General features: G+C 37.5%; 1 protein-coding gene and 2 non-coding genes across 3 annotated transcripts in view; all 3 read left to right on the top strand.

The window, feature by feature from the left end:
• Nucleotides 1-937: 937 nt before the first annotated feature.
• Nucleotides 938-26,212, top strand: part of ipo7 (importin 7) — a 31,883-nt gene continuing 6,608 nt past the window's right edge. Inside the window, exons 1-19 of the mRNA XM_049465384.1 lie at nucleotides 938-1,156; nucleotides 4,755-4,836; nucleotides 12,358-12,514; nucleotides 12,626-12,784; nucleotides 14,140-14,296; nucleotides 14,390-14,479; nucleotides 15,913-16,007; nucleotides 16,217-16,301; nucleotides 16,407-16,541; nucleotides 17,935-18,034; nucleotides 18,145-18,221; nucleotides 20,123-20,239; nucleotides 20,361-20,450; nucleotides 21,136-21,301; nucleotides 21,427-21,587; nucleotides 21,728-21,856; nucleotides 23,836-23,902; nucleotides 24,004-24,129; nucleotides 25,587-25,684. Of these exons, the coding sequence (XP_049321341.1) occupies nucleotides 1,073-1,156; nucleotides 4,755-4,836; nucleotides 12,358-12,514; nucleotides 12,626-12,784; nucleotides 14,140-14,296; nucleotides 14,390-14,479; nucleotides 15,913-16,007; nucleotides 16,217-16,301; nucleotides 16,407-16,541; nucleotides 17,935-18,034; nucleotides 18,145-18,221; nucleotides 20,123-20,239; nucleotides 20,361-20,450; nucleotides 21,136-21,301; nucleotides 21,427-21,587; nucleotides 21,728-21,856; nucleotides 23,836-23,902; nucleotides 24,004-24,129; nucleotides 25,587-25,684 (2,175 nt within the window). The 5' untranslated portion in view covers nucleotides 938-1,072. The remainder of the gene's footprint in view (nucleotides 1,157-4,754; nucleotides 4,837-12,357; nucleotides 12,515-12,625; nucleotides 12,785-14,139; nucleotides 14,297-14,389; nucleotides 14,480-15,912; nucleotides 16,008-16,216; nucleotides 16,302-16,406; nucleotides 16,542-17,934; nucleotides 18,035-18,144; nucleotides 18,222-20,122; nucleotides 20,240-20,360; nucleotides 20,451-21,135; nucleotides 21,302-21,426; nucleotides 21,588-21,727; nucleotides 21,857-23,835; nucleotides 23,903-24,003; nucleotides 24,130-25,586; nucleotides 25,685-26,212) is intronic.
• Nucleotides 14,549-14,729, top strand: LOC125782335 (small nucleolar RNA SNORA23). The gene has a single exon (XR_007424952.1). It is a non-coding gene; the product is annotated as a small nucleolar RNA SNORA23 (small nucleolar RNA).
• On the top strand, nucleotides 19,850-20,019 carry LOC125782336 (small nucleolar RNA SNORA23). The gene has a single exon (XR_007424953.1). It is a non-coding gene; the product is annotated as a small nucleolar RNA SNORA23 (small nucleolar RNA).

Consider the following 26,212-nt stretch of genomic DNA (forward strand, 5'->3'; position numbering starts at 1 on the left):
CTATCTATCTATCTATCTATCTATCTATCTATCTATCTATCTATCATTTAATTTAAAATAAGAAATCTTAAGGACTGCTGCTTTAAACAGAGAAGGATTTACGCTGAGAGCTCCTGGACACTAGATACTTATAGAGTTGGTATACAGTGAATAGCACTATTTGAGAAATGTTCTAATCTATATTAGGACAGGAACTACTCAACTAAGTAAAGAAAAAATACTTTAAGAAATTAAGGTCAGTCAATACGAAAATTTCCTTAAATATCCTCAAGTGCAATCGCACCATAATAAAAGACCATAATAAAAAATAATAATAAATAGAAAAAAAATAAAACATTGAATGAGAGGGTGTGAAGTTTAAATGGTGCTTTACACGCATATTATTATATAGTTACTATAATATATAGTTCATCTATCTATCTATCTATCTATCTATCTATCTATCTATCTATCTATCTATCTATCTATCTATCTATCTATTAACATTTAATTTAAAATAAGCAATCTTAGGACTAATGCTTTAAAGTGAGAAGGATTTACACTGAAGCTCCTGGACACTAGACACTTTTAGAGTTGGTATCCAGTGAATAGCCCTATTTGAGTAATATTTTAATCCATATTATGGCAAGAACTACTCAACTAAGTAAAGAAGAAATACTTTAAGAAATTAAGATCAGTCAATCCGAAAATGTCAAGAGCTTAGAAAATATTCTCAAGTGCTGTCGCAAAGACCATAATTTAAAAAAATAAAAATAAATAAAAATCTAAACAATAAAATTAAAAAAAATCTATCTATCTACCTACTTACATACGTACCTACCTACAAATGTTACTATAAAGTTTGCTTTATGAGTTATTAACCAATGCAACAAAAACTACATTACCCACAATGCAGCTTGCGCCAATCGGAAGTTCGCTGTGGAAATTTTGGCGCTGATCTATCCGGCCCGTCCAGACTCCTCTTCCTTTCGCGCCGGTAGCCGGAGAGCTGCGCGTCCATGTGCTGCGCATCGTCTCGGGCTTGATAGATCGTCGAACCCTTCCGAATCCGAGCCAGAACCAGAACCTCGCTATGGATCCTAACTCTCTGATCGAGGCCCTTCGGGGTACTATGGACCCGAATCTGCGCGAGGCCGCAGAGAGACAGCTGAATGAGGTAAAGGGCGCTTGTGTGATGGTGCTGGTAGTAGTAGTGGTAATAGTGGTGGTGCTGGAGATGATGATGGCAGCAGTAGCGGCAGTGCTGTTTTGGGCCTTTACTCGGCGGGACAGCAGCGTGGTGCCTGTCCCTCCATCCGCTTGGGGTTAGCGGAGTGTTTGGTTAGTTAACGCTAGTTAACGCCAGTTTCCTGACATGAGGGGAGTTTTAGGAGGCAGGCCGCCACTGTCGCTGCCTGTCCCGCGTCTTAGTGCCTGGTTTTGCCGCGGATGGAGCGGGACGTGAGCTAGCCTGATAGATACGCTAAAGCTTAGTTTAGTAGCTAAGCTAGGGTTAGCTAAATAACCTAGCTAAGTAACTAGGTTTTAGCTTGGCAATTTCTTAATAATCATTTAAACTTAGTCAGCTAACTAGCTAACATTGTGTTTCACGGTTGTTGTATTGATTAATTAGCTTAATTAGCTAGTTAGCGAAGGCCTTTAAATCTAATATAAGCTATGATGTACATAGAAGTGGGTGATTCAGCTCCGCATAGTGAAAATCCACCCCAGGATTTCGTTCCAACTGCCTTGGCTTTACTTGGCTCTACTGCAGTTGTATATCAGCCCAGGCAGTTGAAACAAAATCCCGGGCTGGATTTTTATCATGTGGACCCAGGTCATCCATGTGAAGCTAATACTGGCTCCCATTTATGTACAGCTAAGCTAAGTAGCATGTTGGCTTAGCTCGGCTCATGTGCTTGTTTCCTATGGAACTGAGCTAGATAAATGTCAGATATGAGTTTGACGGCTGAAATTATTGATTAATTACATAAATGTTAGATTAATAAGGCCTTATTAGCTAAAGCTAAAGCCGATTAGCAAGCTAAGCTACACACCAAGCGTTGTTATTAGTATACAGATAGCTAGCTAGTTAGCTAGCTCGTGGGCTAACTAGTTAGCTTAGCCAGCGCGCACTCTCTCTCTCACGTGTCACGGTGGCAGCAGGCGCTGTGCTCGCTGTTCGCCGTGGTTTGACGAAAGTTTACGAACTTTAAACGAACTGTTATGGTCTTGGTTTCCGTGTAATTTGTAGCACAACATATGAGACCTATTTTCTAAGGGCTTTAAACGACACTGTAGTTAATATTAACATCTAAAATCCAGCTAGTAGTTATTAAAAGCTAGCTAACCTCCTCTAGTGAACTGTTTGGGGCCATATTTAACTTATGTTAGCTTTTGGAGTTTAGCTCACAATTCACTTATTACTCAGTTAATTTCTGTATAAACTGTGCTTTCAGTTAAGTTAGTTCAATAACTGATAAATTAATTAAATTCATTTAAAGGCTTAAAACTTCAGTTGTGGTAGCTTTCTAGCTAACTTAGCTAAAGTTACTTAGGTTATGTGAACCACTCACTGGTTGTAGGCCGATGGCTAGAGGATTTTTGTGTTTATCTGCTAAAATATTGTGGATTAATGTCTAAAATATCCATCTGTTCATCTCTTTATGACCTTATTTGTTTGTGTTTAGTGCTTTACCTGCCCCCACTGTGCATGAGTTAATATTTTATCTAGTTGTCTAGACAGATAGATAGATTGTTAGATATGTGAAGTCTGTATGCTTTATAACTTTATATTATCTGCCAGACTGTATTAAGGCCTACACTTTATCTAGTTGGATAGCTAGAAAGGGACGGACGGATGGATGGATGTCTGAAGTATTTACCTGTAATTTTAATAACCTTTACATTTGTTTGTGTTGAGTGCTTAACTTGCCACACTGTGTGTAAGGCCACATTTTTAGTTCGATGGATGGATATATAAATGGGTATCTCTAAAGTATTAAACTTTAAGTTTCATAATTTTTATTTGTTTGTTTGGTGTTTAATCTGCCACACTATATGCAAAACCACACCAAACATGATGTTTTATTGTACTGACAATAAGCATATTAAGGATGTCATTTGCACTTATGTACAGTTGGGTCTCTGGTATTTTTCGTTACAGAAAGTATTAAGCCTATTAATATGGATCATGTGTAGCAACAAAAGTTTATGCAGTCAAAACACTGATCCTTTAAACACTGATATAACAGTTTGCCATATCACCCAGATCTATCAGTGTGTGATTATTTATTTAAAGGGCGGTGGCTTTTATACTGTTGATACCTATCTGAGTTTCATTGTATTGACTGTATTTAAGAAACATATGAATCAATTTTGGCCATATTGTCCAGCCCTAACCAGACTCCTATTTGTATAGATATATAGGTAATTACTTAATTGATCCCAGAAGAATTTTAGTCACTCTAATAACTACAGTATTATCTGTTTCATTGGCCCTACATTTTTGTTTCATGGCTAGTATGTGGTCTAAAGTATGAGAACCACTGTACACAAAGTCTATCAAGTATTAACATTAATGAGGAACATGTTTAAATTGCTAAATTAAAGCTATAGTTATTCTATATATGAGATGTAGAAGAAGTCGGCAACTACTGTGGTGGTTTTCCCCCCTGTGCTTAAATGAACAATTCCTAAAATGTTTAGTCAGCGCTGAGGAGTATATGGTGGAAGTCCTGAGCATTAGTTGTCATGTTGTGTGGTATCCAGGGTGAGGTTCGAAAGTGCATTTGTTGTCACTGCAGGGAGTGAGCCAGTATGTGAAAGAGAGAGAGAAAGAGAGAGGCTAATTTAGCTAGCTGGCTTCTCTGTGCTGTATAGCTATGTGGTGGTTCACCCTCTGTTTATTTATTACTTGTGCGCCTACGACTCATCTCGGTTGTGGCCGCCTAATGAGCAGTTGTTGGTTGTTAAAAGGGAAATTCTTAGATAATGGACACAAGCTCGCTTTGAATAAGGGCGAATGGATTGATGCCTGCTGCAGTCTCCAGTGACAGAGCCACCATGCTGGCCTGGCTCCAGGCGGCCCATGTGGCCGACAGGCTTAGATTCCTGGGTGCTGACACATTCTGTGGAGAGAGGGAGGGTGAGAACACGCAGTGACATGGCAATTCAGTTTAATTCCTTTTTTATTTTATACAGTAGCTACTGCTATAAATGGTAAGTTTTCAATCAAGTGCTTTTTTTTAACAGCACTGTGTAGAACTTGTGATGGTGTCTCGTGAATTAAGTGAGTTGAAGCCGCAGAAGAACAAAAGTTGCAGCCTTTTGAAGGACAACAGATGTTTCTTGTTTCTTCTCCTTCTGAATGAAACTCTGCAGGGTTCAGTCCTACAGACTCTGCAGCAGTTTTGTATCCCCTGACACCACAGTCAATTAGATGTTGTGCAGAATGAATGCAATTATCAGTTACGAATATTTTGGTTTGCTGTTTGGTTTGCTTTCGTATCTAAAGTGAATTATATTTGAGTCATGCTGAATATTGTTAGTTATAGAGGTCAGTCTTGCCCATAGACACTTATTTGGATAGTATGGTGTACTTGCCCAAATGGGGAATCAAATTAGACTGCTTAAAATATGATAGTTTATTTATGCGTACGTTGTCAGTTTATACAGGGGTTTCCCTGGACAGCTGATCTTTGTTTCCTGATTGGCAGGTGCTTTAAAATGTGTATTTGTTGAATGTTGCTTTAAATGTGTTTTATTTCTTACAGGGCCATGCCCAGGTAAACTTCACATCCACACTGCTGCAGGTAACCATGTCCGAACAGCTGGATTTGCCTGTTCGGCAAGCAGGTATGCACAATTCCATATACATTTATTTATTTTTTTGTCACTTTTAAATCTTAACTTGCCAAAGCTATTTAACAATAAAGATGACTATAACATATGATTATTTAATTGTAATAAAGTATACTTTTCTGAGTGCATAAAATGGAATAAAAGTAGATTTGGGAATATATTACACTGATTTCATAGGATCTTATGTTTACAGTGTTTATTATAGTTTAGATTGTACTCAGTTAATGGTAGATTTATGTGGCAGACCTGGTGACACTAACTGAGGTTTGTACACCTTGTTGTTTGTACACAATATGTTTGTAAATTAAACATATTGCCCGCTCATATCAAGACGTATAACGTCCTCCTTGATACTTTGTCACACTGGCGAGCGAGACGTCCTGTATTACACTGGTCCTTTAATTATCATGCAGCGTGACTGAGCTGACATTCTGTCACCACATATTTACATACTTAGTTCACACATCTGTCCAAAAGTTTCCTGTGGCAAAGTAAGCAGACAAGCCTGTGGAGGCCGACAGTGTTGGAACATTGTGAACTTTAGGTTTACTGGTTTCTGACTTTAGTTTAATTCTTACTTAAGCCTGGAAGATTTTGTTCAGAGGGTCCAAGGATCTGTAAAAAGCCTTTATGGGTATTAAATTTATCTTAAACAAAAAAAGCCATAATTTGTCTTTTCTTAAATTCATCTCACAGAAGTCTTAAAAATCCAGACATTAAATACAGTTTGGTTTTCCAAATTTCCTGTTCAATGTATCTTTCTGAATTAAGACTATACTGTAGGTATGGGGAAGTGTGAATGAAACAAAAATGTTTATAAAACCCAAAATTTACATTGTATACTATTTAAAATGCAGAATATTGGAAACAAATTACATTACAATATTTTATTTTGCAATATATATTTAGATGCCAAAAAAAATTGCTGGAGGGTAGTGATCCAATATATCATGATATTAAAAATGCTATCTTTAAAAGCAGAGAAACAAGTAGTATTGGGTAGGTACCATTTGGTAGGTATGTCAAAAATGAACAGTGTAAAATAAAATGATCAAGCTGCAAAATATATGTATATGTGTATATATATATATATATATATATATATATATATATATATATATATATATATATATATATATATATATATATATATAAAAAATGTGTATATATATATGTATGTGTTCGGAATATTTGATTGTCAGATAATACTAGAATCTTAGTCTGTTAACTCTATCTTGTAATAATTATATTTAGATATAGTTAGGTCTTACATTTAATTTTCCACTACCTGCAGATACAGCGTTACAGTACTGTCAACATTTTGTATTTGCTTTAAAAAATAAAAGACAAAGACGTCTATTCTCTTGTTATTGTAGCTCTGTCGCCGTCTGTATAGTCTCTCTTCTTTTGACACATTGTCCGCAGCTTCATTGCAGGGTTAGGAGGAGCTCTTGGACCGCATTCCTCAGATGATTTGTGTGTTGAGTGCCTTAAAAAGCCCTTGTTGTTCTGTGTGTGTTTCTCCAGAGGACGGTGAAGCTGTCTGATGTTTTAAAGCACTTGACAAATCTAACCTGTGAATTTTCTCACAGCGTTCTCAATTTATCACCATGTTATCACTCATGAGTAATTGTTACAACATCTGCTGGCTTACAAATCGCTCCATGCGTAATGTTTCACTTCTCTTGAGAGACAAAACGCATCATCATTTATTTATAGAGCTCTTATATTTTTTTAAACCAAGGTTAATTCGAGTGACCAGTGCATCTTTTCCAGGCATTGGAGGGGGACAGTCTGCACTTGTCTCGTGATCAAGCTGCCAGTTAGCCACTGAGACACTGCATCTGATTCCAATTTGGCCAGATTCAATTTGGCTGGTGGTGGCAGCAGCAGCAGCAGCAGTATCGGCACAGTGTGCTCAGTGGCTAGAGCTCTAAAAGCTGTGACATACCCCCCCCTCCCCTCCCTTTTGTAATGTAGCGTGCTCCTGTGTGGTCCATTAATAAGCTGCCGTAACGGTAAGACGAGCCGCTGGAGGAGGAGCCGGCTGTGGTCACGGCATGAGCAGCACTTCACAGTGAGCTATCTGAGCTCTTCCTGGTATCACTGCGTTTCTTCTCGTCAGCTCGGGACACAGAGAAGCAGTGTAATACAGTCTGATCTCACAGAAGCTCTGTGTTTATTCAGGAACATTTGTAATCTCACATTTTTGAAATGATTCAAACATTTTCCTTATGTTTCTGAATCACTAAATAGATGTTTATTGGCCTTTGTAGATGTATGGCTCTAGGGCAATGCTTTATTAGTGACGTGTGATATGATGGGGCCCTCCTTTGTTTGCATTGGTCACCAACTTTCTTTATGGAGATCATCCTTCTTGAAGAGTTTCTCAAACCCAAAACACGCATCTTTCAGCAAATTCAGAAATTCAAGGAGCATATTGAACATTTGAATATCATTGAAAAGTGACGGAACATTAATTTTAAGTATTTCGGATCAAAATGTAATGCTAGTTTTCCACGTTTGTTGGAAAAGTGCTCATTCTGAACTGGGTGGAGTGGGAGGGCATGGATAGCAGTTTCTTCTTTAGTACAAAAAGTTGTGTGTCTGGCTATAAAAGCATATTTAGGGTTCATACTCTTTTTAACCAATTCATTTCCATTATTTTTTTCATGACTTTTCCATGCCTTCAAGGCAAATTTTCATGACCGTACGATTTTTAAAACAGCAGTGCAGACATGGACAATAAAACCATAAATCAACTAAAACTATAATCGAAACTTATTATATTAGGCCTAAAATGAATCTGAACATTTTTAATAATGTGTGTCAGAACCTGAGAGCTCCGTTGTGTAGGGCTAAATTACTGAATTAAGTCTTAAGCTGATGTATTTTGTTAGATCAAAACAGATTTTCTCAACCGATAAACGGAAACAAAATATTTGTAGACCAAATGTATGACTTTTCCAAACTTTCTGGGTATTTTTTATTTTCCAAAACTTATCCAGGCCTGGGAAATCCTGCAAAACCTGGAAACGTTTGATTTGCTCCCTCTGAAAGAGGACAATACCAAACAGTTTTGAAACTGCTGTTTAATATTGATATTTAATCAAGGGATTCTGTTGGCAGTGATTAAATGCATCTCCTGCAGTGGTGCTTGTGATCCCTGCTTCATTGTGTATTATTGTAATTAACTGTGATTGAGTCCCCTTAGAGCTGGGCAATATGGCAATATTGCATCGAATCATGATCAGTTTTATTGTGAGGCACAATATGCAGGGTTTGGACGGTCATGGAAAAACCTGGAAAAGGCATGGAATTTGAACATGGGAATTTCCAGGTCTAAGTTTTAGAGAAAAAAAATACCCAGAAAGTTTGAAAAAGGTCATGGAAATTTTGTCTACAAATCTTTGTGTTTTCTGTTTATAGATGCAGAACATCTATATTGAGCTAACAAAATACATCAGCTCAGAGTTAATTTAGTATTTGAAGCCTACACAATGGAGCTCTCAGTATCTGACACACATTTTATTATTAAAGATTGTGCGTCATTAATTTTAGGCCTACTATAATCAATTTTGATTATAGTTTTAGGTTTTATTGTTTTATATTATTTTGGTTTTATTGTTTATATCTGCTGTCTGATGTTTTAAAAATCGAACTGTCATTAAAATTTGCCTTGAAGGCATGAAAAAGTCATGAAAAAAAATCATGGAAATTTATTTAAGTGTGTGAACCCTGGATATGCTTTTCTGAGGATGAATATTGTCAGTAGTGAAATGCTGTCCAACTTTAGTTAGTGCTTTGTTAGTTTAACTGGATGGACTGCAGAAAAATCATATATTGTATAACAAAAATCTTAAATACATTTTTACTGCAGTAACATGGTATAAAAAGAGATTTAAATTTTAGAGCAGTGAGCAAATTAAGCTTTAAAGTGACTTTTTTTTTATGTTCAGTTTTCTGGTTCTGGTACTTCAGCAGATCTGCGGAGCATCCAGCTCATTTTGGGATGGACTTGTAAATTGGGGCTGGGAAGGGGCACTGAGGGAGCTGCTGGTTCAGCAGCTGGACGGATTAAGCTCATCCGGCTGCACAGGCACATCTGTGTCAGCAGTCTGTTATCCAGTTCACTCCTATTGAAACCATCCCATACCTTTAGCTGCTGTATCGAGAGTGCCGGGCCTGGGCTGGCCGGTTATTAGCAGCTCCAGAGGAACTTCTCTCACACCACCGTTCCACATTTCACACATACCGCGGGCAAGCCCTCCGACACCGTGCCCTGATCAAGACTCTCCACTCACTAACGTCATCTGGATCAGCGCTGTGCTACGTGCTGCTGATTTCCACATGAAATAGAGGCTGATCCTCGGGCTGTTGTGTCAGATGACGGGTGATGAATGAACGCCTGAGTGGATGGGGGTTTGTAATGGACCCTGACGACTGTATGTTGGTGTGTGGAGATGAATACAGAGCACTCTGAATGTGCTGAAAAGCACACCTGCTGCTCTTATTGAGAGCAGGCTCTGCACAGTGCCTCGCCATGACTTCAGTTCTTATATCAGGAGAAAACAGAAGTGAGAAGATCACAGGCTCGGTTTTATTGTGTTAGTGTTTCTGTTTTTATAGGAATGTTGCAATCTTCTGTCTAAAGCACACGTTGTGCTGTTGCTTTAACCCAGTCATGTGTTCTTGGTAAAGCACACAGTCAGTCTGATCATTTTCTGACTAGATTATATTCTTTTTTTGGAGGCTTGGAGAAATAATATTAAATAATATTAAATGTATTAGGTCCCAGTGTTTTTTACAGCTTTTGAAATTAGGGCTCTGTATTATTAAGAGCTTGGCGCTATAATAATAATATATAAAATGCATCACAATTGGTTTGGTTTGGATTGTGATATCGGGGTGTGCCATATCATATCGTATGCAATAAATATCGGCAACATTTTTTTTAAGTATTGTGAACGATACTATACCTTGAAATATCGTGCCGTATCACCCACTCCCGTTTTTAGTAAAATAATAATTCACACTGTTCTCATTTCCCATAATATGTCTACTAAAGACTATACTATATTAGATTATATCTGTCCAGTGTCTCTTTTATTTCACTTTAATCCTGGATATATGGAGATGTATATTTGAAGTGCATCATTAGTATCATTAGTATCATGACAAACTGGATCATTGACTTCTGTTACAAATCTGAAAAAAAAAATACTTGTATTTTTAAATCTTTCAGTTAAGGGTGTGCCATCATATTGGATGCAATAATAAAATGTAGAGGTGTGCCAAAAAATCGATTCACACAAGAATCTTGATTCTCATTTACTACGATTCAGAATCGATTTAAAATGTCCCAAAATCGATTCTGAGGGGGCGGGTTTTAGACTGATTTTGGGCTGGGTATTTTTGTTGGACCTGGCAACCCTGGGGATAGGGCTTGTCCCTTCAAACGGAGATCTTCCAGACACACACAGAGCGTAGGTGTTTGAGAATCACCGGTAAGATGGCAGAACAAGCACTATATTACCTTAGATTAACGTGTAGTTTCAATGTTTTATGGCAGAATGCTTCATAACAAGCATAAAAAAGATCGCTAGTAGTTAGTTTCAGTAACTGTTAGCTAGCTAACTAGCTAACTTTCCAGTTCCACCTTAAATAACGCTACAGGTGGCAGCGGGCTGCAGCATTTAAGGCGGAACGGAAAAATAACAATAAGCTAATCAGAGCTAATTTCAGCTCCTCATCACAGAGGAATTAAGGAATGGACAATATGAATTAATTTCTCCACCTCCTGCCCCCTTTCTGAAGAAATACAACGACCTTAAATTAACTAGTTAATCAGCAGCTGCTCCTGAACTTTAGCGCTCCACTGCTATCATCACATCAGCCCAGCAGCGTCACCTACACACCACCGCTAGTAGCCTGGTAATAAAGCAGTGTTATTTATTATTTATTTATTGTTCATTAACGTCATTGTGATATCCCAGTGATTTCTCTGTCACTGAGGACCCACATTCCTGCACATTTTATTGTTTTTGTAACACATTACTTGCTCCAGGACCAGTGTATATTATGGAGGGTTTTTTTCAATAAGATTCATAAGCCAGAAGCAGAAATTTTTATAATTCAAATCGTTTTGAATCAAAAAATCGATTTTGAATCGAATTGTGGCCCCCAAAATCGGAATCGAATCGAATCGTGAGATAGTAAACGATTCCCACCCCTAATAAAATGTAACTTTTATTTAGTTGTAGTGTATTCTTAAAATAATAACACCTATTGTGATACTGTATGCAAGGTGATGTAAAGGGATTGTTTAAATCAGGCTGTCGTTATATAAAAAAAGCAAAATCGTAGAAAACCTGAGAAAAACTTTACCTTTTATCCACTTATAACAGAGGAATCTGACGAATAAGTACAACCTTTCTATCTACTAGAGTTAAAAATAATAATAATAATAATAAAACCCAGCCGGTCCTGCCCAAGCTTATGCATGCTCTGTCCAAGTCTGACCTGGCCCGCCTCATAAACTGTGATTATGAGCTGAAATTAGTCTGATGTAAACCCTAAACATTTTTTATTAAGTAGAGCATTAAAACTGAGCTTTTAACTACAGCTCTGAAATCTGTTCAGAATGATGTTGCATATAATAATAAACAGTGCAACATGGAAGAAGCATAGTTCTATTATTTAATAAAATGTTTTTATTAAGAATGAAACTCCAGAGTGTAATGCAGATGAGTGGAGGAGCTGGTGTATGTCCACTTAACTTAATGATCAGTGTAATTGCTACTGTTTTCTATTGTAATTGTCAAGCTATAGCTTTATATAATATATAAAAAAAAACAAAAGTAGACCTCAGACCATTTTCTTTACACTAAACTAGTCATTGTCTGCCACCAAAGTAAACTAATGCATATAAACTAGTAATTAAAAATCAATGTTTTTAAACATCTATACAGTTGCTAATATTTGGTCAATTAAATAAATTGTATCAAAAAAACTGTAATTCTGTATTGCAGAATTCAGTACACAACAATCTTGTACGTTTTTTTTTTTATGAATCACGAACAGATTTACTATAGTACTATACACACCAGTACTAAAGACGTTCTATAAAAAACAATACCTACAATGGCCAAGTTTAATATAAAACATTAAACAAATAAGGATTTAACTCCCCCAAGTGTGGAGAGTTTAGATACACTACTTAAATAATTAAATTTATGTCCTAAGATGCACATCTAAGAATCTGAACATAATGTTTTATATCAAAAGAAATAAATATCTAATTTCACAAGGTTCTTTATTTTAAAAAGTGAAAAGGTGCTTGTTTTTAGACAGTATATTCAACTCTGTAAACATCATTATGATCATCAGTCTCAGTAAAACAGTGGAGATGTTTTTAGATGGTGTAAAGAGCACAGCCGTTTTCTTTTTATTGTTGTTTTGTGATGACCGTCTCAGAGATGAGGTTTTCTCATAATGGTCGTTTTGCTCATGCAGGCGTGATCTATTTGAAGAACATGGTCACACAATTCTGGAGTGAAGGCGACAACACAAACAATGAAGCCCCTGCCAGCAACAACATCCCCGACGAGGACCGCCAGTTCATCCGAGACAACATAGTGGAGGCCATCATCCACTCCCCAGAGCGCATCAGGTAACGCAGCCTCTGCCTGTGAGCCTTCACACGCCGATGCTCCCGCTGCAGCACAGAACAGATCGTTCCCGCTCGTCACTTAACCGCTTTCTTCTTACTGTCTCTTCCCAGAGTGCAGCTCACCACCTGCATTCACCACATGATTAAGCATGACTACCCCGCCAAGTGGACGGCCATCGTGGACAAGATTGGGTTCTACCTGCAGTCTGACAACAGCGGCTGCTGGCTGGGCATCCTGATGTGCCTCTATCAGCTGGTGAAGAACTATGAGTAAGTGGGTGATGATGGTTGTGACAAATTAAAGCAATTTTAATTTGAAAGAAATTTTTTTACACCAGATGAAGAATCAGTGAGGCTCTGGAGTTTATATTCTGTAGACTTTAACTGGCATTTCATGATGAACTTTTTTGGCTGCACCTAGATGCTTTTTCTGTAGGTTAATTGTCAGTTTGTTTTACAGATTAATTATTTAATTATATTAAATTATTAGTTAATTCATCAGAATTAATCTTTTTATTTTGTTGTATAACTTGTACAACCATAAAAGAAAAATGCATGTTTGTTATACGCCTCAAATATGAGTTATTTCTTCATATATTTTGTATAAATTGTAACATACTAAAGTGCAGAAAGCTTTTAGAAAGTTGTCCCCTATTCGTATTAAAGTATATTTTCAGGCAGTGTATCTTCCTCTATAGTGCCTGCATACCCTCTTGAGGTACTTAAGGTGTGTCTGTGGTACTACTGGTGGTTATGTGGTACTAAATCTGTTGGAGGCTTTGCAGTGTGTGCCTGTTTCAAGTCTACCCATGCTTTTGATGCTTTGGGTCTTTGGAAACTTCAGAGGCTACAAACAGCCTTTTTCTTATGACTACAGACTGAATGGTGCCTACGAGTGACTGGAGCCAAAAAATTACAAATATATAAAAAGAATGAATTGAACAAAAGCACTGCAGAAATAAATTAAAAATGAGCATAAAATAAAACATTTTAAAGTAACTTTAAACCTAATTCAATATATATTGTGCTCCTAAACTTACTGCAGCCATCAGTGCATAATAAAATATATTTTCAGATGCCTATTTTGAAATGTTTAAATAGCCCAGATTTAGAACAGTGTGTACAAAAAAATTAAATAAAAACAAAATGGTGGTTCAGATTTAGTGTAACAATTTCAGAGTTAGAAAATAGTATGTTTGTTTTTGTGATAAGTGATATTCTGTAATGAAACCAGTCCTTTTTGTTTTGCAATTTGCTTTGAAGCTTTAAGCAAAATTTATTTTTCTACAATTGTTTCTAGTTAATATGCATGCACTAAATATTCTGCACTTTAGTATTGTGGTACAATTTGTTAAGTTACATTACTTTTATTGCACTTTTATCTTGTACAAGATCAGGGGCTTGGTTTACTGTTATTTTTACAAAATAGGCAAAAGTTTGATGTTCTTGTTTCTATAAAATGTTTTAATCTGTCATGTAATATATGTATTAACGTTTATTTGGTTGCAGTAGTAGATCATTCAATTCAAATAGTTTTCAGTGTTTAGAAAACTATTTCAAGGATATAATTACAAATAGCCCTGTTTCAGTGAAGCTGCAGGTTTCTGATTGTGTGTGTGTTGCAGGTATAAGAAGCCTGATGAGCGCCAGCCCCTGATTGCAGCCATGCAGATCTTCATGCCAATGCTGAAAGACCGATTCATCCAGCTGCTGCCCGACCCCTCCAGCGACTCTGTGCTGGTGCAGAAACAGATCTTCAAAATCCTCTATGCCCTCTTTCAGGTATGTTAGCTCACGTTTTCTTATTTTACTGTGTTTTAAAGTGTTTAAAGTTACACTTTGGTAACTAATGGTTGTTGTTTGATCCTGTTCCAGTATAATCTCCCACTGGAGCTGATTAACAGGCAGAACCTGACTGAGTGGATGGAGATTCTGAAGACTGTAGTGGACAGGGATGTACCTCCGGTAAGATCTCTCTATAAACTGCACAGGTTATCAGGTTTTAGTGGGTGTGTTTGTGTAGTGCTGGCTGCAGGTGAGCGGTGTGCGTGGTGTTGGTCTGCGTTTAGTGCTGCTTCCAGTCTGTGTCTTACAGAATGTGTGGCAGCGCTCACACCACATCTGCAGCCACAGAGCCACAGGAGATCATAGTACTGGCTTAGTGACGTCTCTGAGACTGTATACCACTGGCCAGCCTCCAATCTCTCCAACAAAGTCTGCTGGGGTAGTAAATTGGAAGCTCCATAACTCTCCTGAAACATGTATATTTATTTATTATTATTTATTTATTTTTATGTGCTTAAGCAGGGGTAGATAATTCCGCACAGGTTTCTGACTTCCCTCTTGTTTCAGCCCATATAGAACTGATTAATCACCAATCAACCTTTAATTTCACTTTCATTGTGTTACATTGTGGGTGGTCCTAATCAGTGTAGCCCAGCATTAAAAAATGTAAAACATGTATAGAAAATATAAATTAGAATAATGTTAAATTATGTCAGACAAAAAGCAATTGGGAAGGGATAACAGTTAAATACATAAAAAAGTGTTTAAATGTAGCTAATAAGATTTTATTAAGATTTTATTAGAAAGGTCTGTCAAATAAAAAGGTGCAATAACATTTAAAATAGACAGGTCTGAATACAAAAATAACCAAAGTAAAACAAAGTTAGATGAAGCTGAAGTGACCATTTTTAATTAACTAAAATAATTAATAAATAACTGTGTTAAAATACACAACTAACATTCAAAAAAAAATAAGAGCAAAATTACAATTTCACATATTCACATTGAGACACCAGTAAGGAGAGCTTTAGTATTTCCTGTAGGGATTGCCAACTTGTTTACTTCAAAATGCATTTTGCATTATCCTCCATTAAAAAAAAAAAAAAAAAAAAAAACAGGAATTGATGCTGTGTATAAAATGGATGTGAGTGGAGTATTTTACTAATTATTGGAAGAAATGAACCATATCCTACCCTATTAAGAGTCCCTTTAGACAATATGATATTATTTGATTTACTATACTGAAGGTTGTCCCTTCAATTTTATTTTATTTGCGAGGGAGTTGTAAAAGGTGGACAAATAAAGTTCAAAGAGTCATAGTGATAAAAAGCAGATTTTCTGCTTGTATTACATGTCTAAAACCACCTGCCCCTGCCTTAGAGCCTTTGTGGATCTATGTGGATCTATAAACCAAATGTGTTTAATGTTCTCCAGGTCCAGTGATGGAACAGACTGAAGTCATGTTATCTTTTATTTATTTAGTGTGGTTAAAATAACATGTATTCAAAAAAAGCCTGAAATGCATGAACTTGAAGAAGAACTGTTATGTTATAAAGTAAAAAAAAATTGATAGATAACTGATCATATCTGTTTGTTTGTGCTGCTCATTCCAGGAGACCCTGCAGGTGGATGAGGATGAGAGACCTGAACTTCCCTGGTGGAAGTGTAAGAAGTGGGCCCTCCACATCCTGGCCCGGCTCTTTGAGAGGTACAGCACGCCCTCGCTCTCCGAGTCCGGCGCTTCAGCTCCACTCTGGGAAACCGGAGGTTGAGTTTTCGCTGGTGACTCACTGCTGAAGCGCCAGCCCACGCCGAACAGTTGGAAATACTGGATCGCTTTATTTTTAGTGTCTTTTGTGTTTTTAAAAAAAGTGTAATATATGACATAATGCCCAACCGTTACTCTTTGTGTCTTAGATATGGCAGCCCTGGCAACACAACCAAAGAGTACACAGAGTTCGCTGAACTGTTCCTCAAGGGTTACGCCGTGGCTGCTCAGCAGGTGAGAGAAAGAAAGCGAGTGAGAGAGAGAGAGACTGTAAAGAATGCTTTTGTCTCGTTTTAAGTCCCTAGCGTGTTAAAACCCTTTGTCTTTGTGTTCTCGCAGGTGCTGCTGAAGGTCCTGTATCAGTACAAAGAGATGCAATACGTAGCTCCCAGAGTCCTACAGCAGACACTGAACTACATTAACCAGGGCATTGCCCATGCAGTCACCTGGAAAAACCTAAAACCACACATCCAGGTGAGTGTGCTTCACGGAAAAAAAGTGTAAAATTCTGTTTTCAGCAACTAAACACACCTAAAATTCATGATTATCTTACATTATTCTATACATTTGGTCCCCAGTACATTATATGGATTGCACTAGGCATTGATTCGAAACATCTCCAGGTGCTGAATTCTGTCTCTACTTTCAAAATCTGAGTCCCTTAAAGTGCACATGCCTCAAATAGTAGAATGAGTGTTGCAAGTTCCCATCAGATTACTTTTATTCTAAGGGTTAATATACAGTTACAGTAGATACAGCAACGACCAGCGTAATTTGTAGCATCCATATTGCTGCGTGTTGAATCAATACAATTGTCAGATTCTTAACCATTCAAAATGTGTAAACAAAGTGATCCATAATTTAGTTGATCTAGATCTACTAGACCTAGACCTTTTTCTTTGAACCAGGCCAATTTTTGGGTCTTTCGTCTGGACTGTGGTTCGCAGCACCTTTTTTTTATTTTGGTTTAGACCAAACTTAAATAGGTTGAAAATCACTCTTATGCCAATTCTCATTTTTCTCTTGTTCACCTACCCCTTGTTTTCGAAGGTGTAACTCTTACTCTTGAAACAATAATTGGGGGAAAGGGGTATTGTCACAAAGGGGACAGGTGGGGCAGCAATTAATTCATATTGTCCATTTCTTAATTACTCTGTAATTGGGAAATGAAATTAGCTTTTTTTTTTTTTCTTTTTCATGTTATCTGTTCTACCTTAAATGCTGTAAACTCTGCTGTCTGTTGCATCGTTTAAGGTGAGACAAGAAAGCTGTCCAGCTAGCTAGCTTCTAATATTTTTTTAGATTTATTTTTTTGCTCATGAAGAAAATTAATTTAAACATTAGAACTGTACTTTAAACTATGGTAATTTAGTGGTTATCATAAAAACTCAAATTTGTATGTTTCTTTGGTGGCTTGTGCCACCGTTTTAAATGTGGCTCTGAAATATATAGCTCTAAAACTTTCCATAACCCTTCAGCCTAACAAAAATTGGGATCCCCTACTAGGGGGTGTGCCGTATCGTACGGAATAAGATCGCCAACATTATTAAATATTGTGAACAGTATTATAAACTGAAATATTGTTCCGTATTACCAACCCCTAATTATCACATCAGGGTAATACTTAATTATATATCTAGTAGAGACAGATTATATCTGTCCAGCGTCATTCTTTTTTTTTTTTTTTTTTTGGGCATATCACCAAGAGTATCGTTATTGCGAAAATACCATGAAATATTGATATACTACTATACAAAACAAAGGATTAGGGTTTAGTGGTATGGCCAAGAGGTGAAATGAGACTGGGTCTTAGTCTTTTTCTCTCTTTATAGATAATTCTGACTGTTTTTATCATGTCTGATTGCAGGGCATCATTCAAGACGTGGTCTTCCCCCTCATGTGCTACACAGACAGTGATGAGGAGCTGTGGCAGGAGGATCCCTACGAGTATATCCGCATGAAGTTTGGTGAGAGCACTGAGTAAACACCATTTCTGAGTAACAGACTCAGTGTAGCAGTCCTCTGAGATTACAGAGATTAACTGAATTACTAATATCTCTGCCTTTCTTTCTCGTAGATGTGTTTGAGGACTTCATCTCCCCCACCACAGCCGCTCAGACCCTGCTGTACACCGCCTGTAACAAAAGGAAAGAAGTAAGTGCTCACCAGGCGCCATCTGGCATAAAGAGGCCTGGAATGCTACAGTTTTATTACCAACATGCTGATGTATCCAATCGGCTTCCTGCTGCTCATATCATGTCATTGTTGCCTGGAAGAGGAGAGAGAATGAGTTGGGAGCGTTTATCTGTCAGAATGATGTGGACGTTTATTTATTCAGGCGATCTCTGTGTGGAGAGAGTTGAGTAATGCGTTTCAGAGCATGAACTAAATATTTATTCGGTAATATTTGGCAGTATGAAGGACCTGTAGATATTTTGATATCTGCAAAAATACCTTTGTGCTGATATTATTCTTACTTTTTATAACTGTGGCATTAACACAGTCCAAGTCTGTGATCTTACAATGTGACTCGTTGCTTGGGAGCCAATGTGAATACTTTTTTTTAAAGACTAGTGAATCAGTGTAGTTTAGGAAGAAATATCAGTTTTAATGTCAATGCAATAAGTTCTTAAACACTGACACTGACTGAATCTCAAATACCTCCTTACTCCTTACATAGTAAAGTATGTGAGGTATAAAGCTACACCAAATCACTACATTTCAGGTTTCCACTCATAAATAAGTGTGAATACTGAACTATTACAGATATGTAAGGCTCTGTTTAGATTTAAAATCTTAAATTACCCAACTTGCATCATACTCTACATAAGGAGGGGTTTATAGTTAGAGATTGACCTTTTTTTTTTCCTTTAGTCAAATACATAAATCATAAAACTACAGCATCTACATGCAGATAGTGTTGGATTTCAGGTTTCCCCTGATAAATAAATATAAATACTGTGCTGTTACAAATATATAAGGCCCTGTTCAGATTTAAAATCCCAATCCCAATTACCCAACCTGCATTGTACATTACTTGGAGTAGCGTGTAATTAGAGATTGAACGTGTTCTTTCTTTCTTTCTGTGCTTTCTTTTCTTTCTGTCCTTTCTTTCTTTCTTTCTTTCTTTCTGTCCTTTCTTTTCTTTTTTTCTGTCCTTTCTTCTTTTTTTCTGTCCTTTCTTTCTCTCTTTCTTTCCCTTTGTCTTTTTTGTCCTTTCTTTCTCTTTTTTTTGGTTCTTTCTTTTCTTTTTTCTGTCCTTTCTTTCTGTCCTTTCTTTTCTTTTTTTCTGTCCTTTCTTTCTTTCTTTCCCTTTGTTTTTTTTTTGTCCTTTCTTTCTCTTTTTTTTTGGTTCTTTCTTTCCGTCTTCTTTCTTTTGGTTCTTTCTTTCATATTGAACTACATAAGCCATAAAACTACAGCACCTACATGTAGATAGCACTAGATTTCGGGTTTCTACATATGAACACATTTAAATATTGTACTATTGCTAATCTGTAATTCTGTTTAGATATAGAATCTGTAATTACCTAGCTTCATAGGGAGTAGTGTGTGATTAGGGTTTAAATCTTTTTTTTCATCCCATATTCATGGCTTTTAGTATCGCTTTAAGAAAATCTAGCATGCTCATGCAAGCTTTGTAGTCTTTGTGCAGACAAAAATATTCCTACTTGCAGTTCTAATTAAAATATATGTCAAGAAATGTGTATAGACAATGCTTAAAATGCTTATGAATCAAATCTTATGTTAAACGTAGCGTTTTATATTTCCCGCTGGCTGTGGGTGAACGGTGTGTGTGGTGTCTGTCTGCATTTAGCGCTTCCTCCGGCCTGTGTTTTGCAGGCTGTGTGGCTGTGCTCACACCACACCTGCAGCCACAGAGACACAGGAGATCATAGTACTGGTCTAGTGACTGTCTATCACTGTCCAGCCTCCAAACTCTCCAACAAAACCTTAAAAAAAAAAAAAAAAAAAAAAGCCATTTGTAGCCATTTTTATAAATTTGGTAACTGCCTGTCCTGTCTTTTTAACTTTTTTTTATCTTTATCTTACAGGTGCTGCAGAAAACCATGGGCTTCTGTTACCAGATCCTTACTGAGCCCACATCTGATCCCCGTAAGAAGGACGGCGCCCTTCATATGATTGGCTCTCTGGCTGAGATTCTGCTCAAGGTTTGCGTTCTGCTCATAATTAGCAGTGAATTATTCTCTTTTCTTAGTTTATAGGGCTGCTTGTTGCCCCCTGCTTATAGATTGATAGATTGTAATATTTAGTTTTCTTCCTCTCTTACAGAAAAAGATCTACAAGGATCAGATGGAGTTTATGCTGCAGAACCATGTCTTCCCTCTCTTCCGCAGTGAGCTTGGTTACATGAGAGCAAGGGTAAGAAGCAGCATCAAGTTAAACCTTCTCTATGCTTAAATATTATGCTTAGGTCTAGTATTTGTATCAGCAGCAGGAGTCTGAGAGAGCACAGTGATCCGAGGCTTTTCTCCAGTAATGTCTTTTTTGTTGCTAAAAGATGCTTTATTAATGGCTGTTATACAGGAGGAAGCATGTGCTTCTACTTAAATCTTAAGAGAAATCTGGTTTTCAGTAACAAAAAAAATCTTCCTCGATTCTAAAGTGTAGAATATTTAGTGCACAGTCATAAACTGTTATATATATGCTTCAGTATTGTGGTAGATTATTTTTTGCTGCATTTTATTGTCAGTTACGTTTATTTCATAGATTAACAAAGGGCTGCTTTTAACACAGAATGCTGCTATTTTTCTTTATCATTCCTAAAATTATAGCACAATAATTGTGTATGTCATAATATATATTTCACACCCCTGGAAAGAAGCAACATAAAGAAAACCACCTCTATGCAAAGTTAAGCTAAAAATATGGGTCATGTTACTTAACCATTAGCAGCCACAGCGAACACATTTGGCCAATTGAAATGGCAATTGGGTTCAAATATTGTAAAATGGCTTAAAAGCTGCTCTTAAAGAGCAAAATTTGAAATCATGAATTTCTGGAATATAGATTGTGATATTAATGGCCTATTTCCTCTTAATTTAAGGCCTGTTGGGTCCTGCATTACTTCTGTGAGGTGAAGTTTAAGAGTGACCAGAACCTGCAGACGGCCCTGGAGCTGACTCGCCTCTGTCTCATCAATGACAACGAGATGCCCGTCAAAGTAGAGGCGGCCATCGCTCTGCAGGTCCTCATCAGTAATCAAGAGAAAGGTGTGCGTCTTCTCCCGCTCCTCCTCCTCCCTTCATTCTTTTCATCTTCTCATTGCTTTCTTTTAGCCCCCTTCTTTCTGCGCAGTGGTCCTAATGTTGTTTTTAAATGTCTCCCCTCCCCCCAGCCAAAGAATACATCACCCCCTTTATCCGGCCAGTGATGCAGGCTCTCCTTCACATTGTGCGCGAGACCGAGAACGATGATCTCACCAACGTCATCCAGAAGATGATCTGCGAGTACAGCGAGGAGGTGACCCCCATTGCTGTGGAGATGACCCAGCATCTGGTAAGACCCTCGAGCTGGTGGCTTAGTCACTGCCTCTGAAGGAGGCTTTTAATGATTCATTCTGAAGGATGATTGCAGTTTTGGAAGCTGTGTGCGTTATTACAGGAATAATGCAACTCTCGTCTGCGTCCTTCTCCCAGGCTATGACCTTCAACCAAGTGATCCAGACCGGCCCTGATGAGGAGGGGGGAGATGATAAGGCAGTAACGGCCATGGGCATCCTTAACACTATCGACACACTCCTCAGCGTGGTGGAGGACCATAAAGAGGTCAGTTCAGCCCACGCTCTTACTAGCCTCCTTACAGCATAATAAAATTTCATATTAGAAATTAAGTGCTGTGTGGAGGGGCCTTAAAAGCTCCTGATGTAATATAGGCCGAGCTATACTGTATTTGTTACTGATTAGTAGAGATTTAAAAAAAAAAATGTTTGTTAGATGCATCTCGATGCGGATGATTCTGAATCGATTTACAAAAGCCAAAAATCAATTTAGACCTGCCAACGTATGCATTTTGATGCATTTTCCAAAATTTTGCTGGTTGCGTTCCTCATGCTCTAAAGTATGCACATTAACTGGCCTCCTAATTCCCTCATGTCATCCCAAGTTTCTATGCAATGACACTTATCCAGCAAACTACCGCATTTTTTTGCACTATAAGGGGCACATAATCCTTTAATTATCCCAAAAATCGACAGTGTGTGCACCTCATGTATGAATTCTACCAGTCAGGTATTAATGAGCAGTAAAGCCACTCTGCTGAAGTACAGTGTTGTACAAGAGTTTCAGTTCTCCAGCGTCGAGGCTGGAGCAGTATTAGCATTATCCGCTAACCGCAGCACTAGCTCTTTCACTGTTCAGAGGCGTATTAACCATGTTAAAACAAGCTACGTGGAAGAAACCGCTAGCTGATGGCGGCTTGGCTTACTGGAACCCTTAAGCGCTGCTGCTAACTGTGCTAAAATGTTCTGGAAATCTAAGCTTACTGTATTCATTTTCAAGAATTAGCTTAAATCAGGTGCGCCTTGTGTATGATAATAGACCGTAAAATAGACGTTCATTGATATTGAGCTTTATAATATGGTGCGCCTAAAAGTTCGTAAAATCTGGTACCTATGGAGCCTTCCACTTTTTTCGTCAGCTTTTTTTCCAAGTAAATAGAAATAGTGTTAAAGAGCCTATTAAAAAGTGGGATTCACTATGGATCATTACAGATAATTTTCTTTAAAAGTGCCAAGTATCCATGCAATGAGGTAGAAGCAGTCCTGTGTAGAAGAAAAAGATGCAGTGACGGTGCATCAATTCAGTGCAGTGTCCCTCAAAGTGAACTAGTGTCTGTATTGGCTTTAGTATAATGTGTAGCTCCGCCCATCCCCAAATGTGTCAGTGACACAGTGTCCCTGCCCATTTTTCATCTCATTTTTCTCCTCTGTCTTTCCATCTCCAGTGTCTGAACAATTTTAACTGGTAGTTTTCCCTGTGCTAATATTGGGTTAAAAGGGTAAATAATCATACATTTATTTATCATGCAGTAAGAAGTGCGTTATTGCAACCAGCTGCACAATAAAAGTTATTTTCTACTTTTTCTGTATTGTTTTTGCCTTAATGAGTAGGATAGTCTGAAATTTTTAGTTACATGTATTTTGGGCAATTGAAATTCTGCATCATTTCACTTTAGTATTTCTTAGTATATGCGTTTTGTTTGCATGCATTTTTATACTAAATGTATTTTGAGGTATCCACCTTAAAAATCTTAGATAGAACGTCCGTTTTAATGGTCTTTATTAGTTCTAGATATTAGAAAAGAGCTGCAGTAATGGTTGCATTCTTAGTCATCAGTGGTGTGTCCTTTAATAGCTGATTTATTGTACATCCCTGTTACATAGCAGTGTTGACTAAACCAGAATGATTGAATGTCCATTCATTCTGCCTTATATATCAATGCTGACGTACTTCCCAGCCACCCACAAGCTCTGAAGAACAAGCACTGTTCCCTAGCCTGTTTTATTGTGCCTCATATGCAGGATCCACAGATAGTGTGTATATATAATATCTTCTGGCCAGCACAGTGAGCATCCACACAGCCATCTGATTAGTTTCTAACTTTGGGTTTATGTTGGATGCGGTCCGTGTTTATTAAAAGCTCTGTTTTTGCAGCTTCTGGCTCTTGCCAGATTTAATGAGCTTGTGTTGTTGGGAAGAAGCTAGTCGGTGCTCCAGTGACTGAATACTGTACTGTCTGGTTTCAGATCACGCAGCAGTTGGAGGGGATCTGCCTGCAGGTGATCGGCACGGTGCTGCAGCAGCACGTTCTAGGTGAGCTCTGACCTTTCAGTGCAGGTTCAACATTCCTGCCGTGGCTCCTATATTTATCCGGGTCAGGTGCCTTACTGTGTGTGTGTGTGTGTGTTTCCCAGAGTTCTACGAAGAGATCCTGTCCCTGGCCCACAGTCTGACGTGTCAGCAGGTGTCTCCTCAGATGTGGCAGCTCCTTCCTCTGGTGTTTGAGGTCTTCCAACAGGATGGTTTTGACTACTTTACAGGTAAAGTTGGTGATTTTGGGATCAACAAGCAGTTTTTAGAGTGCTGTTACAGGACTGTTGGGATAATAAGAGGTGTGCCATATCGCATCAGATGCAAAAATATCGCCAACATTTTTGAATATCGTGAATTATATTATACCCTTATAGGGGTGGGCAATATTATATCGTATACAATATATCGTGACACAGAAATATCATGATATTAAAAATCCATATCGTGATAATAGGGCTGTTCTGTCTTAAAAGTAGTCTATTATTTACTGTGAAGCTTTAGGTGTATTTATTGTATAATTGTTTTAGTTTGCAGTTTATATGCATGCACTAAATATTCTGCAATATTATTTGCTGCATTATATTATTTTACGCTCTATTATTTATTTTGCCACATGATTATTCTGTTATACTATTATACTATATTCCTGAAATGAATGAATTCTTTTAGTGTTCCTATATCGCCACCAAGTATATCGTTATCGCAAAAATACCCTGAAATATCGTGATATTATTTTAGAGCCACATCGACCACCACTATACCCTTATAACTTTGTGCCTTGCCACCCACCCCCAATTATCATAGAAGAATGTTCTTATTTCCCATTTTATATCTACTAGAGACAGCTTATATCTGTCCGTTATCATTTATTTTACTGTAATATATATATCCTGGATATATGGAGATATTTGGAGTGCATTATTAGTATCATAACATTCTGGATCATTGACTTCTGTTACAAATCTGATACATTTTTATATATCTGATAATATTTTTTATAGCTCAGTTAGGGGTGTGTCTTGTGCAATAATGAATAATTTATTTTGTTGTTGTTTTTTTAGTTCAATGATTTGTTATATCGCCAAGAGTATAAATATTGCAAAAATACCATGAAATGTCATGTGATTATTTTAGAGCCGTATCGTCCACCCCTAATGTCATAAGGACCGTTACTTTGCCTCGAAGTTGATACCTACATTCTTGGTACTGTGGTACTGAACTGACCAAAACATGCTGGGCTGTTTCTGCCCTTTTTTTTTATTAATAGAGAGCTGGAAGCTGAACTGCTCAGCACAAGGCTTTCATTTTTTGTATATTAAATGTATTAAAATTTTGAAAAGTATTGAAAGTGTGAAGTCAGCCACCGCCACTTTTCCAACTGCTGCTGATGTAGCATTGCCGCTGATGGTAAGCTGCATGAGTGGGATTTGAGCCAGAGATCTCCCGATCATAGTGGCAGCACTTTAGATCGCTGAACCACTCGCTGGTGACATCACTTGCTGTCATTGCTTCCTTTTTTCTCAGTTTAAATTTCAGAATAAAGTCCTGACTCCAAATAACACTGCAGTAGTTTGTCTTGAATTCAAGATCCATCACAATCTTGGTATTATGGTATTCTTTTAAGAGTACGGAAATGGAAACATTCGCTTTTAGTCAACTTTTTTTGCTCTTTTGTTTCTTGCAGATATGATGCCTCTCCTTCACAACTATGTTACAGTCGACACGGACACGCTTCTGTCTGATACGAAGTACCTTGAAATAATCTACAGCATGTGCAAAAAGGTAAGGGTGATCAATAGATGTGTTATAGGGTTGCTCGATATTGGACAAACTGATTTTGGTATGTTCAGTAATATTAAATATTTAATGTTTACCAGCTTTTGCCAGAATTTTGAAACATAAAGAACTTAATTCAAGTACAGGAATAAAGTTAAATAAATATTGGCCTGTGTGTTTGCTTTTGTAGATCAAAGAAGTTGTAGAATGATGTTCTAGGGATTGTAATGTGACTGATGCAATTTTCATTTATATAAAATAGCACCACCATTAGAAAGGTATCTTATTAATGTAGTAATTGTAGTAGAAGTGTGTCGTTTAAAACATGGGCATGGATACCACTTAAAAAAAGTACCACTTTCCACTGGAGCGCTGCAGCACCAGCACCTTATGTGTTGTGTTCATTGACCCATTCTTAAAATAACTGACGCACAATCCTCAGTTCTCTTGTAGAATAATTGTTACATTAGAAAGCACTGATGGACACATTGGCAGTGACTGTTTGACTAAGCTGTAACTAGTGTTTTCTTCTTT

Source organism: Astyanax mexicanus, chromosome 16, assembly GCF_023375975.1.
Source record: "Astyanax mexicanus isolate ESR-SI-001 chromosome 16, AstMex3_surface, whole genome shotgun sequence".
Lineage (NCBI taxonomy): Eukaryota > Metazoa > Chordata > Actinopteri > Characiformes > Acestrorhamphidae > Astyanax > Astyanax mexicanus.